Source organism: Rhinolophus sinicus, chromosome 15 (assembly GCF_057876585.1).
Source record: "Rhinolophus sinicus isolate RSI-liver-muscle chromosome 15, RSI-T2T, whole genome shotgun sequence".
NCBI lineage: Eukaryota > Metazoa > Chordata > Mammalia > Chiroptera > Rhinolophidae > Rhinolophus > Rhinolophus sinicus.
In genome coordinates this window covers 119,915,995-119,932,785 of record NC_142515.1, presented here as the reverse complement: position 1 = coordinate 119,932,785, position 16,791 = coordinate 119,915,995, and the positions used below count along the sequence as shown (strand labels likewise).

At 37.1% G+C, this 16,791-nt stretch overlaps 1 protein-coding gene across 5 annotated transcripts in view; it reads right to left on the bottom strand.

Moving 5' to 3' along the window:
• SLC7A11 (solute carrier family 7 member 11) overlaps positions 1 to 16,791 on the bottom strand; it is a 386,915-nt gene that overhangs the window by 177,545 nt on the left and 192,579 nt on the right. For all 5 annotated transcript variants that reach the window (XR_016019081.1, XR_016019080.1, XR_016019082.1 and 2 more), the window contains 3 exons: positions 15,815 to 15,930; positions 8,000 to 8,125; positions 4,334 to 4,433 (listed from right to left, as the gene is read on the bottom strand). Coding sequence is in view for 1 of the 5 variants with exons in the window: in XM_019730843.3 (XP_019586402.1) it covers positions 4,334 to 4,433; positions 8,000 to 8,125; positions 15,815 to 15,930 (342 nt within the window). In the remaining 4 variants the exon portion in view is untranslated. The remainder of the gene's footprint in view (positions 1 to 4,333; positions 4,434 to 7,999; positions 8,126 to 15,814; positions 15,931 to 16,791) is intronic.

Sequence of the window (16,791 nt, the reverse complement as noted above, 5' to 3'; positions counted from 1 at the left end):
TGAGGCTTACTTTTAGTTTCAGCTCTCCCAGAAATGGAATCAGAAACCAGTCAATCAGCAATTGTCTGACCAGCACTAGTTAGATGATCTGCCTGAGAGACAGGAAAGTAACATTGCCATAACCAACCTGTTTTTTTGTGTTTTTTTAATCTAGTATAACTTCCTTGCTCCCGCTTCTTCCTGCCTATAAAAGTCTTTCATTTTGTACAGATCCTCAGAGCTCCTTTCTATCTGCTAGATTGGATGCTGCCCAATTAGAATCGATTTTTTTTCTCAAATTCTTAAAAATTTTAATATGCCTCAGTTGGTCTTTTAACAAGGTTAAGGTGTGTAATATTTTCATGATACATTGTAAGTAGAAACATTTGAATAGCTGAGAACACAACAGCAATAAAGTTGACCTAAAAAGTTATCAACCAAAGATATTATTTTAATGACTAGTGTGTGTGTGTCTGAAAAATAGAGGTTGTAGTTATACCAGAAAGGCAAGCAACAATCAATACTTCTTTCTGGAATATGCACTTGAGGGATATGATGTGTTTGTTTTAAGCCCAATGCAGTGGGAAATACAGGAAGAAAATGCAAAAATCAAAACAAAAGCAAAACAAACAAACAAAACCCCACACAAACTAAGATATTAATATATTTCCAGGCCTCTCATGCCAAAAACAGCCAGTTCCTTCTTAACACTTGAATTAGACTTTTTTTTTTCCCCAACAATGTTAAAGCAAGAAAGGAAGTATGGAAGTATTTATGAAAAAACAGAAACGAAAACAAAAAAACGCAATTTCACATATTTGCCATAGCTCCAGAGAATAGCAAAAAGGAAAGGGTTTGGGGCAGGGTGGGGAGGAGAAAGCTTCTTATTTTGGTCCAAACGTGTGCATCCTGTGGGAAATACACCTTTATGCTCTGCTAGCCTCCATCAACGAGTTCAGGGCATTCTCTTGGCTTTACATTTCCTCAAGGCCTTCAGAGAATGTTCAGAAGATCTATTGTTTCAGCTTTTCCATGGTTGTGTATAAAAGGCACCACAAAGCTGACAGTGCATTCCAGGACCTAACTATGTGAATTATTTTAAAAAGAAGCTTATTCTGCAGATTAGATTTGACACAGTGGTACAAAATAATCCCAGCAGGTGCTTTAGAAAGACCAAATCCACTGAGGATAGGATTTAAAAGGGAGAAAAAAGACACCGAAGACACACAGTTTAAAAAAAAGAAAGAAAAAAAAAAATCCCACCAAGCAATATTTAGCTTTGCATCAGGATATGAGACTGAAATTGGTTGAGCTCTCCTCCTGAGTTACAAGGGAGACGGGGAGACGTATTTCTCTGAATAGAGACATTGGCAATAATATTTAAGTTGTTCTGACCCAACTCTGTGACCTGACAGGGTTAATGATTTCTTTCCCCCCAATTATGTCTCTGTGAAGGAGTTTTCACCATTCCAAAAGGTCCTGCACTTCTCTCAGCCAAAAGCCTACTCTATTCAGATCCAGGGTTTGGCAGTGTCCTTTTCCTATTCAACACGTAGGAGGTGAAATGCTACCAGATCGACACCCCCAGGCCCAGGGTCTGCTGCTTTTCCTTACACCCTAGGTGGGTAAGTTCTCATGGCAATAGCCACTTCTGTCCTACTTCTGTGAAAGACTCATACTTTATTATTTTTTCCATCAAACATTGTCACAGCAGCAGCAGAGGGAGTGGAGGCTCATTTATAGTGCCCCATTTATAATTCCACAACCCAGTCTTGTAATTCTGTCGTGAAAGACAGAGAGAGGTCAGAGAGGCAGGATCACACTTGGAAAATGAATAAACACACCCCTCCTTGGGAACTCTTTTAGTCTCCATCTTGTTCCATTTATATCCAGATAATAACTTTTCCTCTAGAACACAAAACCAAACGAAGTTTCTTTTAAATACAACTTCCCTTTTCTAAACCAGATGGCCATAGATTAACAACCAGATTATTTCTACCTATCCGCAAAGCAGCATTCAGGTAGCATAACAACCTGTTATGGAAATCCAGTTAATTATCTGTCCCCTATGTAAGCCACTGGTATAACATTTCCTTTAAAATCCTGGCCCTAATTTCCAATCCTATAATTGAACCCTCAAGAATATAAGAAAATCAACAGCTTCCCATTCTGTAAAATAGGGAGTGGCTATGAGGTTCATGTGGGTCAAAGTATAAATAAAGGCCCATGGAAACCCCATTTACCCTGTAAACAGTGTTGAAAGAAATTTTTAGGCCCAAAATGGAGCTGCTCAAGCCCCAGATACCAAGCCAACTCTGGGCTCTATACTGAGTTCCTTGTTCCTTATTCCTTTTCTATTTTTCTCTTCCTTGTTCCTCATTTTTGATCCGATCAAAGCTTCCTGTCTTCCACCCTGGACACTTGAGAGTGGAGACTGCCCACTTCATGAAGTGTTAAATAAAGTGTGCTTGCATCACCTACATTGTCTTTTTTAATCATTTTAACAAGAGAAACATTTTTGGTTCAATAGCAATAAAACTAAATATTAAGGTAATGAGATGATTCCAAAAGGGAAAGAGTGTATACATGAAGCAATCCATCAGCGCTCCACAGCCTACGGAGGTGGAGCTTTGCTCCACCACATGAATATTCTGTGCTGGTCGGGGGGCAGTGAGTGGACAGAAGAAGATTTTAATATTCCGTGGGAACAGAGGCATGGCACTCACAAGCAAAAGAAACTTCGTTCAATGGAATTACTCAAATCTCCCTTGTGACTACGTCCGCATCCCACATTCCTGATTGAATGCTGCCCGCTCCCAACACTTGGCTCCAGCTGAAAGCTTTTGCCACCTCCCGCTCCACTCTGGTGCCTCCTGGTGACCTTCCCAGCAGCTTGGCCAGTGCCCCAGGGCTCCAGAGCTCTGATCCAGGCTGAATGGCCATAGAACAGTTGATTCTGCTACTAACCCTGTGATCACAATTCCGTTCTTTTTCTGCCCAGCACCACATTGTGCTTTGGACAATAATAAAAAGACTTCAAAAATACTGAGTGATTCAAGACTAATGCTTACACACAATGGCTACAAAAATATTCCGAGAGTATACAAATACTTTATGCTAGACTCCTTAAAGCTACAATCGTCTAATGAATTTCCAACATAGTTTGCTTCAAAAGTCATGTGAAATATTTTAATTAAATTCCTATACTCTCCTAATTCTCCTCTAATGCTACATTTTCATAATTCAATGAGATTGATAGGGTATACACTCTATTTATTTTGAAATATGTTTTATATTCCATGTATTAGCTGGGATGTAAAATCTTAAAAACTAAATAAAAGGAAATTGTATTTGTGTTTGAAATTCATTTACACAATTTTTGAGCTAGTGTCGTTTCCTGATACTATTTTTAGACTCATAGAACATTCTCACAGCTAAACCTGTACTATACTACTATTACTTCTATAAATAAATTTTAAAAAAAGACATATTGTATTGCTACTAACCAAAGAGTGAAATTTAATTTGACTACACTGATTTTGATGTTTAAATAATTTTCTATCTCGTGGGCTTTCTTGTCACAGTTACTTCAACTAAATCTTACTAGATCAATAAAATTTAATTAGGAAAAAACCCCACTCTTATCCATGATTATTGTTATTCAAATTCCTGAACAAAGCAAGGCATAAGTACAAAGTTCTAATGCTTCAATCAGAAAGGTATCACAGCTGGACACACATCAAAGGAATTGTACCTGTGTCACAGTGGTTTTAACCATCTTGGCTGCATATTTTGTTTTCAAATGTTGAGGACATTTTAAGAAATTTGTAAGGCCCTTAAAAAGGTAACAGATGATCTAATACAACTGATTTCATTCTCTTGGTTTCTCCTTCCCTACCTTTACAGCACCATTTTACCTCCTGGGAGCACCTTACTTATTTTTGTGTCTGAATTATTTCTTTCTCAAGGGAAGGTGGAGAAAAATCAATTAATCGACTATTTGTAAACACCTTTGGAGTCTCAGCTGACAAAACACTGATCTTTAATATCTCGTGGCACCATTACGTCCTTACTGATCTATACTTACAAGTGATTTGTATTGGTTCTTAAGACCCAGCATTTGTTTGTTTTTTATAACATCAGGCTGAATCTACTAGTCACCTCGACTGGAAACTTCAGTTACGTTTGCATTAAGTCACACATGGAGGGGAAGGAAGCCATCCCATCTTTCTTGCTTCAAGTAAAGTAAAGCGCATTGGATTATGACTAGTCACATGTGCCTAGCCCTTTGCTGGGTACTAAATCGAAGTTCTCTAAGGAATTAATAAACTACACACTAGAGATATCAACCTACCAGCCAGCGTATGCATACATTCCATAATAAAAAGCCAATGGCAGTCCCATAATACTTGCATCTCTTCCTGAAAAGGCATCTTTAAAGTGTTGTGTTTGTCCTGCAATGAGAAGAGAAAGATTTTAGGACTTGACAAAGAATTGGTTACTATTCATTCTTTAACCATAAACATGAGGGGTAGAAGGGAAGATTGGGGACAAACTACACTGTTTCAGGTCTAGATTTCTTACTCTCTGCTCATGGCCAACTTTATCTATTAATACTATATTCATTCTAGACATAAAGTCCCAAAAGTATATCGATCACCACTAACACTACCTCACATTTCCCTTTTGTTAGGTAGGTGCAAAAGCAATTGCAGTTTTTGCAATTATTTTTAACCATTTAAACTGCAATTACTTTTGCACCAACCTAATAATAAAATTATAGCCAAGAGAAAGGAGCATTTAAAAAGCAATCCCTTGTATGAACATGTCTCTACTCTTGACAGAGTTTGACCATGAAAACACAGTAAAGGATCTCCTGTAAACTATAGTTTATAGGAGCATGACAGAATTCTTTAAAATGAAGATTATATAATGCTTGGGAAGAAATATCCACCGGTCTATTTTCAGTGAGGAGGTGGCGAGAAAGCCCAGAATCACCTTCTCACATCATTTAATTTTCTTCCTGCTTTTCCCCTATAGTTCCTTAGACATCAACAGGGGTTGAAAAATCCTGCAACCAAATCTGCCCTCCACCCAGCAAGTCCAGTTTTACTGGAGCACAGCCAGGCCCACTCATTTAGGCAACATGGCTGATACGAGTCTGTGACTGATTTCCCCCTTGAGTAGGGTGGTTGTGAAGAAACCACATGGCACCCAAAATTAAAAATATTTACTATCTGGCCCCTTACAGAGAAATTCCAGTGACACTGTTCTAGAGAATGGCACAGTTTCCTTCTAAAAACACTGAGAAGGAATGATACTGAACTTTAAAATAGATGAGCTTTAACACATTTTGCATCAACACGTGGATGGAACATTTTCATTCATCACATTTTTCTGTACTTTGTGAAACACAATGGGCCATTTTCTTGTATTTCTTTTGGATAATTACAATAAAATAGAAATTGAGATTTATATTCGAAGTTAAGCATACAGAAAGTCTTTCCAAAGAAAATAGCAAATGAGATTGCCCAAATGGAAAGTGTGACTTTGTTTCAAAATTGGTCTTCACAGAAGTAAGTAAAAGAGGGATGGAGGTGGCTGATATATATGAGATCCTCTCTCTTCACTGAAATCTCAGGTGCTGCCTGGGTTGCCCAGGCAACAATATGTAATATGTGTGAGTTTTGAGATAAAAAAAAAATGGAGAATGCTGAGTTATACACTAAATGATTTTTCCCTCAAAGCATCCAATTCCCAAACGTAGCTCATTTTTTTAAAAAAATGATACAGTGAATTTGGAAATGCCTGTTTTACAAAAACATTTCTGTGTCCTCATAAAAAGAAACTATAAATACTGGAAGTCAGATAAAAACATCCATTGTGATTTTTTTAATCATGATCTGTGATCTCCTTGGCCTAAAGAGACAATATTCCTAATAGCACAGCACTGAATAATCAATAAGCGAAACCAAACCTTGTAAAGAGTGGGTCCCAAGCACAGATTCTGAGAAATGCCATTTTGAGAGTTTACAAAAGAAAGGCATTTCTAAACCTCAGGAAAATTTTGGATGCATAACACAGGTCTCAGGAAGATGAGAGTCATGATATTCAAAGGAAAGTTTAACAAATCCTCATGCGTAAATATAGACTAGAACTATTTTCAGAGTCTGATTAAAGTAGAAATAAGTGCACAAAACTTAGTAATATTTTTTTTTCCTCCCTGGAGTTTCAAATTAATGTGAAAAACATGTGATCAAGTTAGAAATAAAGAATCACCATTTTATAGTAATAGAGTAAATATACCTGCAAAGAATGCTCTCCAAAATATTAAAATTTACTTTAAATGTAGTGATAATCTCCGGGCATTTCTCTACTAGGTGAGGAGATGTATGAGGAAGCCTGGTCATATTAAGCACTGATGTCATAAGACTGAATTAAAGGTCATTGTATTGTAAGTGCCAAAAAAGATCCAAAAGATATCTCATGACCGCCACTCTCAAAAGAATTTGCAATACAGTAACATTTGGGCAACCTCATCTCACCTCACACACACACATATATAAATAAGTGGTAAAAACTGACTACAGTGTAACATTATACCAAAAAGAAAAAGAAAGAAAGAAAATCTTAGTTTTAAAGGATAATATATCATCTCTTGGAACCTAAACTGGAACTAAAATAGGGTCAGTGGCCCAGAGTTCCTGCACTTTCCAAAAATGGAAGAAACCCCTTTATAGGAGACTACAGAGTTAGCCTGGAAAAAAAAAAAAAGGCACTAGAAAAAAAAAAAAAGCACTAACAAAACTAATTATTTTTTTCTACATTTCTCATAGGTCAGATATGAGCAGGCCAGCTCTGTGGAGGCCACTGTGAATCAGAAGAGCGAGCTCATGTCTTCTCTTTATTGTGTTTATTCTGAGTTGGCCAACGTTGCTGGATTCCATGCAAACATTTAGCCAGGAGAGTTCTAAGGTCTCCCACTGGGCTTATTCAACGGATAACAGCAGCTCCCTTCCCCAGCTACGGAGTGATGGATCTTTCCTTGCTTGTTATTGTTTAATGCTGAATTCGGGCATTCCCTTTTGTCCTGTGTAATTCTCGTCCTACAACTTCATTACATTTTTCAAAAAATTCCCTTTCTTGGAGCAGGCAGTATCAATGTAAACAATAAATACTTAACACGCCCAAGTTATATGTCACTCCTTTACAATCTCATCTCACTTTCTTATTTATTTCCTACTATCATGCCCTTTGCTAATTAAATAACTCACCTGGATCTCCTTCTCTTCCAACAATTTCTACTGAATACGAGCAACTGTATGTGCCTTCTTCCCTAAAACAACGGAAACTCTAAACGACATCACCCCCTCAACCATCTCACCTTTTCTTACCAAACAGTCAACTCTGTAAGGTAAGTACTCTCAGAAATGGTGTTACATTCCTATAGAAATGCAGATTTTACATTAAAAATCAGGTAACAATAAAAATTAAGCTTTCACAACTATTTTTATTGCCAGGTAATACTTGGTTTTTGGAAATGCTATTCCCATACTTGACACCCCTTCTCTCAGGATTCCATTCCCAAGGTAAAAGGAATAGTAACCATCAAGTAAAAACAAATATTGACCATCTTTCATTATTTTCCAGATATCTTGAATCTGCATTACTATCATTGAACTATTTTAAAGTAAAAAAAAAAAGAGGACATATGTATCTGTAGTGTAATGACATATTTTTTTTCCACTTTGAGGTTTTACTTCAAACAGTTCATACCGAGAATTCACTGATGCCTTATGTTGTTGTTTGGCCCTGTCTAAATGCTCTTCTTGCCATTTAGCTGTAAATACCCACTCACCCCAAATGTAGCAGCCTTTCAAATCAATTAGATGACAATATACAGTCTCAGTTCCACAAGCAGAACTAATTAAGGGATTCTGCTAGTACAAGCGAAAGTTAGTGTTAGAAGAGACGAAAAGCAGATACGTTCTTTAAAAAGCATTTACTTTTCAGTCCATACCTTTAATTAGCTGCATAACTCCAGGGACTATAATTATCAGAATTGCTGTGAGCTTGCAAAAGGTTAGAAAAATCTGGATCCGGGCGCTCCAGCTGACACTCATGCTATTTAGAACCATCACTACAGCTGCAAAAAAAAAAAAAAAAAAAAAAAAAAAACCAGATGAAGTTACAAAAGGCAAATCTTCATTGGCATGAAGACATAGTAGGTCCTGGTTACTCCAAGTGCCATCCATGAACCCAGAGGTGTTGGTGTTACCTGGAAGCATTTCAGAAATGCAGAATCTCAGGTACTGCCCCAGACCTAAGGAACACAAATCTGCATTTCCACAAGATCTCTAGATGATTTTTATGTACATTAAAGTTTGAGAAGCTTGGATAAAACCTCCAGACGGTAAGAAGTCATCTCTTGTTCTTTCTGACAGACGAGAGAACATACATTCAGTGCCTTAATGGTTATATAAACATATCTTCTAAGCAAATCCTGAAGCCATCACAGCACACAATCAGATTGCTGAAAGTGGCTCGTCAGCGTAAGGAAGCAGATAACCATCTCCTCCCTCCATGACTGTGTGCAGGGTCACATCTCAGAGCGGAGTCACACTCGAGAAGCAGTAAGATGTCCAGAAGTTGCCTGGGTCTTATTTTTCACTCTCAGGACTAGTCTCAGCCAGCACTTTTGGTTTTTCTCTCCACTTTCCAATGAGCACGTGAAAGAGTGACTTTCAACCTACCCTAAACATAGAGTTTTCCAAGACATGTTCTGGGACTTGGGACAAAAAGTGGTTAAGTGATGAGTCCATGAGAGTTCCCAGGCTAGGATGAACGATGGGTCTGACGCTAGCAGGATTTCCCTTTCTTAACGAAGCTTCCTGCAGTTTCCTGAGCCGTACTCAACTGCCCTCTCTCGTCATGGTGTGGACCACGAGAACCTTGAGGACATAACAAGCAGCATTCATTTCTGTGTTGCTAGCATGCAGCCTCATGCCCAACCCAGGAAGACAAACACTCAGTTTTGTTGAATGAATGAATGAGCTGGAGCCTCAGTTAAAACACACACACACACACGAAAAGAAAAAAAAACTTTCAGGCAAGGAGGCGTGAAATAAATGGTGCTATTCTAAGATGCTGCCTCCTAGACTCCTCTATAGCGACTGCCTGACATTATTCTAAACAGTGGATTTCAGCTTTACACTCTTTACAAAACCTTATAAACAGAACTCTTATGATTTGAATTGTAATAGGGAGTTTTCCTTACGTACAGCAATGACTTATCTTCATAATTTCCCATTGCCTGATATAATCACTAGCTCAGTTCAGAATTTAAGAATCAGTGCAAACGTTGTCAACACATAATATATAATGACAAAAATTTTAAAATAATCTAGACCCCTAAAGGAAGGTTAAGTTACATCTTTTTAATGGTTTACTATGCAGCCATTTAAAATCATGATACTCATATATATTATATGAAAGGGTGTTCATGATATATTACTTAGCAATACAGCAAGTGATAGAGATAGATGGATGGGTAGATGGATGGATGGATGAATGGATGGACAGACAGACCCAAAGACAGAAAGGAAAATACCTGGAAAAGTATTTATGAAAACATTAACAGAAGGTATCTACAGATGAAAGAACACTAAATAATTTTCAATTTTTCTTATTTATTATTCTGCATTATTTTATAACTTTTATAATGAACATGCAATATTTTAAGTAAAAAAATAATAAAGCAATTTTCATTTTTGAAAAAAAAAAATCGAAGATGGGAAAAATAAGGGCTCTGTAGATCCCACACAAAGTGAAATAGAGGTTTACTAATGAAGAAAGGTTTCAAAGGAGTAATGAAGAGAAAGATCAGAAATTCTGGTGCTGAATAAGCTACATGGAGGTTAAGAGAAAATTGTATTATGTTTGAAGCAGAAAACATGAAGAAACAGACCAGGCCCATTGTTAATGGCAAAATGAATTATTTTATAAGAGAAGGGATAAAAAATAAAATTATTTTTCTCTCCCCAGTATAAAGCATTTATAAATGGAAGATAATTCAATACAGCTCTGCTCTCATCTTTGTCATCCAGTAATTCTTTCACGTTTTCTATGCAAATGGCCCAGTGATAAATGAGTTATCATATGAAAAGGATTATTTTTTCAGTTAAGGAGATTCAGCATTGGCCTGAAAAACAATTGAACTCATGTTCCCATCACCAACCAAAAGCACTGTTGTTGTTTTTTTGGTTTTTTTAAATCAGAGTCCTAAAACCCAAAACATTCTGTTTCTGAAAGTATTCCACATAGAAAAGAGCTGTTGCATAGAGAGGAAGGGAGAATAGGAGAAAGCAAGTGAAAGGGGGAAAAGAAAGGAGGGAGGGACGGAAGAATGAGGAAGGGAGAGGGAGAAGAAAGAGAAAGAGGCATTCTTCTTTTTTGGAATCTCTATCTATATATTTGAGAAGAGGAAAGAGGGTTTGTTACGTTTGTAGAAAGTGTGAGTACCTAATGCCCATTGAAATAAAAAATATAAGTATTTGGTATTTTCTTTTATATTTTATGAAGTCTTCTTAGGAAAAATGGAACACAAAATTAAACAAATATTATGAATTGACAATCTCACCTGGCTTTGCTTTCAGACCACTGAAATAAAAATTCTGGTTAAGACTGGTCTCTCCCAAAGATTTCTCAAAATCCCGCTTTATCTGAGCATCCAGACACTGCACTCACCATGTGGTACACCAAATTCTAAGTGAGATGTACCTGAAGGATACAGCCTATCTAGGAACAAGGCAGCCAATAAGGAGGCAGTGTGAAGGTCCTCACATGGCCTCTGTATGTCACTTATCCAACAATATTGAAAAGGGATTTGGGATTCACAAAATCCAAGAGTTTTCTGAGTCTCTGAAACAAATACTATCCACTTTGTTTTGTATACACTATCTACTCACCATGTAATAATCAAAGAAATCTGAGCAAGCTCTCTGGTCCTAGTTTTACTTCTTTTGAAGAATAACTGCTGACTTCACACAGTAGGAAATTCTGTCATCAGCTGATACATATATCAATCTGGGATGATGACGATGATGATGGTGGTGGTGATGATGATGATTTTGCTTGGCTCAAATGTTACCAAAATGAAAATGCAGAGGCATAAAGGTTTTTGTTACTTATTTATGATTCAGTTTTCTAAGAACTGAAATATAGCCATGAAAGCCATATGCACAAATCTCGGAGATAAGAACTACATATTCGAAGGGAGCTGTATTTGAGAAGGACATTTGGGAAAGGACTGATGCTGTGATTCAAGGACTGGTGAGTGTGTCTTGCTACACTTCTGTAATTCAGGGCACGACTGTCTTGGCTTTTGCAGCGTGAGATTACTGAGCCTGGAGAGAGTGGATTTTCTCCCAGGTTCAAGTGTTTCCTGGCTCCTGACTGCTTAGCGCTAAAGTGATAAAAATACATGGATGCTACATGGTGGAGAAAAGTGGATGCTTTCACCGTTTTTCGCAACAGCTGTCGGGGCTGCCTTTATCTCTGCATTAGCATTCATTTCCTGGGTGTACTAATTTTGGAGAGGATGTGTAGCAATAAACACCTTGGAAAGCAGAGCGACAGTCTATACATAGGATCTCTCTATTGGGAATAAAAATGGTAGGCATTAAATAAATGTAAACTATTATTATATGGCAGGTATCATGCAAAGACTTCACATGGATAACGTTATTTAACCCTCATGGTTACCAGCACTGGCCTTGTTTTTCAGATGAGCCGCTGAGACTTGGGGCATTGGTTAACATGCCTATGTTCACACAGGTAAGTGTGAAGACAGGATTGGAGTCCAGGTGGGCTGACTCCAGAGTCCACGCTTTTGCCACCAGTTCGTGTGGGTAACAAGGAGGAAGTAGCTCAAAAACACAAAGTGTATGACGTCACTAGTACACCTAGTTCTTCCCAAGTCCTGGTGGCTCTTCCACTCTGCTGAGTTTCATGTTTGTCCTGGCTGGGATTGCAGGACACTTTGATTCCACATTTTACTTGTCATCCTCCTGAAGAAAATGGTTGTTGTCTGCAGTACTTGTATTTTTCAATACTATGCAGATCTACCTATGGATTGGTCGTCTTGGTAATTTAGTTATTGTAGAAAAGGATTAAGAAGATCCAGACTTCAGGAGATTTAAATGGAGCCACTCCACGTGCTGTATTTGAAACGCTAGCACAGAACTGGTCCCAGACTTTCTTTCATGTCAGGAAATCACAGTTTTGGAAAAGAAAAATACAGCAATGCATTTATAGAACTGGCTACTTTTTTTTTTCTCACAATGCAATCAACATGTTATTTTGTTTGCTTCCTCTAATTATTTCCACAGGTATGAGAAGCTGGGCAGGCAGAACTGTCTGATCACCTACATATACTAAACTAGTAAGGAAACTGACACTCAGAGAGGTGGTTAAGGATGGATCTGGGATTAGATCTCACATTGTGAGGCAAGTAGTTCTATTATTATAATATTCTGCCATTCAAGTGTACACTGATTTAGTGTTTAGTTTAAGGAGACCAGAACAAGAGACTGCATAGCATTTTGAATACTCAACTTATGTACCTCAATGCTTTTTAAAACTACAAAAAAATAGTGAAAATTCATGGAGTTCCATAGAAGGTAAAGGGAGTAACAAATGTCAGTATTGGGCTAGAGGAGAGTGCCAAAGGTGAATAGATAAAATGTCCCAGTTACACTTCCATGTGCCATTTCCAGAATGGAGAGGTCTTTGGAAAAGCAAAACTTACCATCTTTATTAATTCGACAGAAATGAAGTAGAGTACAGATGATCCTGTATTTACGATGGGGTTACGTCCCAGATAAACCGATTGTCAAACGAAAATATCGTTAAGTCAAAAATGCATTTGATACACCTAACCTACTGACTAGCAGCGCTTAGCCTAGCCTACCTTAAATGTGCTGGGCATACAAAATCCAAAAATCACAGAAACACAGTACATGGCTCAGTACCCGTGTCAGTTGTTTATCCTCCTGATCACACGTCTGTGCCTGGGAGCTGCCAATGCCAAGCATGGCCCGGGAAAATTCAAAATTTGAGGTATGATTTCTACTGAAAGCCTATTGCTTTTGTATCGTCATCATAAAGCTGTAAAATCATAAGGCAAACCACCATAAGTTGGGGCCTTTGTGCTTTTTAAAAGGTGAGAAGCGTGAGGAGTAAATTAACATTTAAAACTCCTCACCAGTTCACTCTCATTTCTCAAGCGGTTGGTTAACATTTCAAAAAACTTGAAATTTCTTTTTTCTATGATTTGATTGTAACATAATCCAGTAGGTTTGCTCTTCTATACTTGAACTAGAGATTTCAAACTACCACAAACTCTTTCCTTAACGTAGGAATACAAGGAAGCAATTCATGCAATTAAACTCTACCTTCTATATCTCACCAACCTTCCACCAGTAGCAGGCAGAAAATCACCTATCTTCATTTTGAATAATGTAGAATGTGAGAAATTTGCCCCAGGAAAATTTCTCCTTCTCTATCTCCATCTCCACCTCCTGTGGCTCCATCAAACGACATTCCCCTCATTATGTTAAGCGAAATAAGTCAGACAGAGAAAGACAAATACCATATGATCTCACTTATATGCAGAATCTAAAGAAAAGAATAAGTGAATGAACTAATCAGAGACAGTTTTGGAAACATGGAGGAAAAACTGAGGGTTGCTAGAGGGGCGGGGGAGGTGGGGATAAGGGGAAGGTGAGAGGTTTAGAAAATAGTCGGTAACCACAAGATGGTCATGGGGTTTTGAAAATTAATTTGGGGAATGTACAGAGGGATAGTGGATGGGGGGAGGGGGGTTCACACAGTGTGAGGGATATAAATGATAAACGTCTAAGTTTTGCTTTGTCTTGTGCACCTGAAACTAATAAAATAAAAAAAAATAAAAAACCTGAACAACAACAAAAAACAAACAAACAAAAAAGAACAACAACAACAAAAAAAGAGTAGTGTTAACAATATCTTTATCTTGCTGTAATCTTAATGGAAGCTTTTCTCTAAAAACAGTTTGCTAAGAATTGTCACAAATACACACTGAACTTTAAAAAAAAAAAAAAAAACAGATTGACTTTCTCAATTAGGTCATTGACTTACAGTACCTCCCAATGAGTCATATGAATATCCTGTTTTCTCTTTTAGTGCTTGTGATTGTAGGAATATATTTCCTCAGAATTTCAAGCTTGCGAAAGGAACATCAAAATTTGTAAATTAATGTTATAACTAATGGCAAAAATAGAAGGAAATGTCTAGGTCCATCCAAGATTTACTCAGCCTCTTTGTTAACTAGTTATCACCAATCTGTATTACAGAAGTTAGTAAACTTTAACATAGTTATCTTTACACGTAATTGCTTTAAAATTTTGATTTGAACGGTTTCTAGCTACTCCTCTGAAAATACAAAATTTTGCTTTAACATGATTGCTAGGATTGGGATAAATAAGAAGAGTCTCTGGATTTACCAAAATAGTAATATGTTATCATTATCCATCTCATTTCAAGGCCAAAGTGGGCAATATTTGTGGCCATGTAAATGTTTACATAGAATCTATTTGAAGTTTGCTGGTTGTAGCTTTGAATGAGTCACTTTTGTCAATTTACAGAGCTCTCAAAAACACTGCCCCTAACTTTTTCCTTTGCAAATATAAATCATTGTGATATGATTCTGCCTCAGTCAGTGGAGGGACCAGAATATAACAGGCACAACAATGGCTGTTAATCCAATTCCTTAGTGGAACACCAGATTTATCAGGAACGGTCTATGTGCAAGTTCTGCTGAAGGCCTATAAAATCTGACATAATTTCATCTTTCTACATCCATTCAAGATAAATGATCTTTTTCACAGGTATTTTATCAATAAATAAAACTCACACTTAAAGTGGTTTAATATTTAGCCCCAAATCACATAACTAAGAAATTGTGACACCAAGTTTCAGTTCCAGGTTGTTTGCCTTCAGAGCTTGAGCTGGAATCTCACTATCATCTCTTTATGTGGAATTCCTAGCTCTTTCCTGCTAACTAACCCATTCACCTGTCTGCTGTCACAAGTGCATCGTTCTCTTCATTGTTCTATTAAAACACCTTAGTTAACATAACTAAAATTTTTTCATGAGTATCCAATTCAGTTATCTCTGTATAACTTTCTATGTCCAAGTAATTCAAACCTAGTCAAAGAAAACTCCTGGTTGATAAATGCTACTAATAATCAAATGTAGAAAGAAGATTCTTATCATGGCCATCAATGGGGAGCTAAGCCCATAACACAGAGAGTGACAGCTGCTAACATTATAAAATGTATGAACACAACATACACATCCAACATATAAACATCATTCCATGACGATGCATCGCTTATAATTCGATATGTTATCGATGAGGAAAGACAATTTCTAATTTAAAAAAATCCATAAAATAATTGGGTTTCCATCTATAAATGTCTCTTTATCCATGCTATAATCCAGTTTCTGTTTTACTAACAAGGAGGATTTTGTTTGCCTATTTTAAAAGATTAGCCATCATGGCTGTTGACCCAATAGAAAACTGGCATGTAATGTATGTATGTAATGTATCAGAGATCATGCCAAATCCTTATTCTTTTCTTGTTTTTCCAACGCAAAATCAGCAAGGAACTACAAGCAAAAAGACCACAAGATGGGAAGCAGTCCCACCATGCAAAAACTCTATAGAACCTTTTGTCTCCAATCCCTTTTGTGTCTTTTTTTTTTTTTTTCATATTTCTACTATCATACTCACTTATGCCCACAGCTGTAATGAGCTTGATTGCAAATTCAGGAATTTCACATTGAATAAAAAACGGTTCCAGAATGTAGCGTCCAAATGCCAGCGATATCACAGCAGTGGCTGCAGGGCTAGAAAACATACATATTTAGGTTACTACAGAAAAAACAATGCATCTTCACTAAACTTTTCCTACCTTGAGGCATTTTTTTATTCAGCATATGGAACATGTTAAATATGAAAGTCTCTGATTTTCAGAACTCCATATTTGATTAGGTTATCATCGACATTCCAAATGAAATATTGACTATAACTATGGTGGCTAGTTTTTGAACTTCACATTTCCTTGGGAGCAAGGCCAGGTGCTATAAATTTTGCCTCTCCTCTCCCATATTTGACTTTTTTTCCCCTTAAAGATCTAGTTTATTACTTGAGATCCTAACAGAGCTAGCTGCACAAGAATCAGTCTTCTTTCTCAATAATTCATCAAGAAGCTCCAGCCACAGTAATAATGTGTAAACGCCACAGATGTAATAAGTCGGGGCGTAGTCAGGAAAATGGACACAAACTCAACAGAAAATTAGTATTGTAAGTGTTCACTGAAAACATATGCTTATATCCTTGACACTGCATTATTCTTATTTTTCCAGACAAAAACTTGAAGAGCCAAGTGATGATTCTTAATTCCACAGAAATATTTAGATGCAAAGTATAAGTTGAAGAATAAAAGTACTCTTGTAATTTTACACACGTGAGAAAATGTGACTAAAATAAGAAAAGAAAAGAAGTTCAGGTATATAGCAAAACTGGTAATGAACCATCCCACTTTAATTCTTCAACTATTTTGATGAGAAAATTTCACATTTTTTGTTTAGATAATGTATACATGAATGCATATTCCCTGGATACACAGACAAATCCCTGGGATTCTCTAATTTCTCTTCCTTCCAATCTAGACTGTTAGCAAGCCAACCACCAATGTGTGTTCCAGC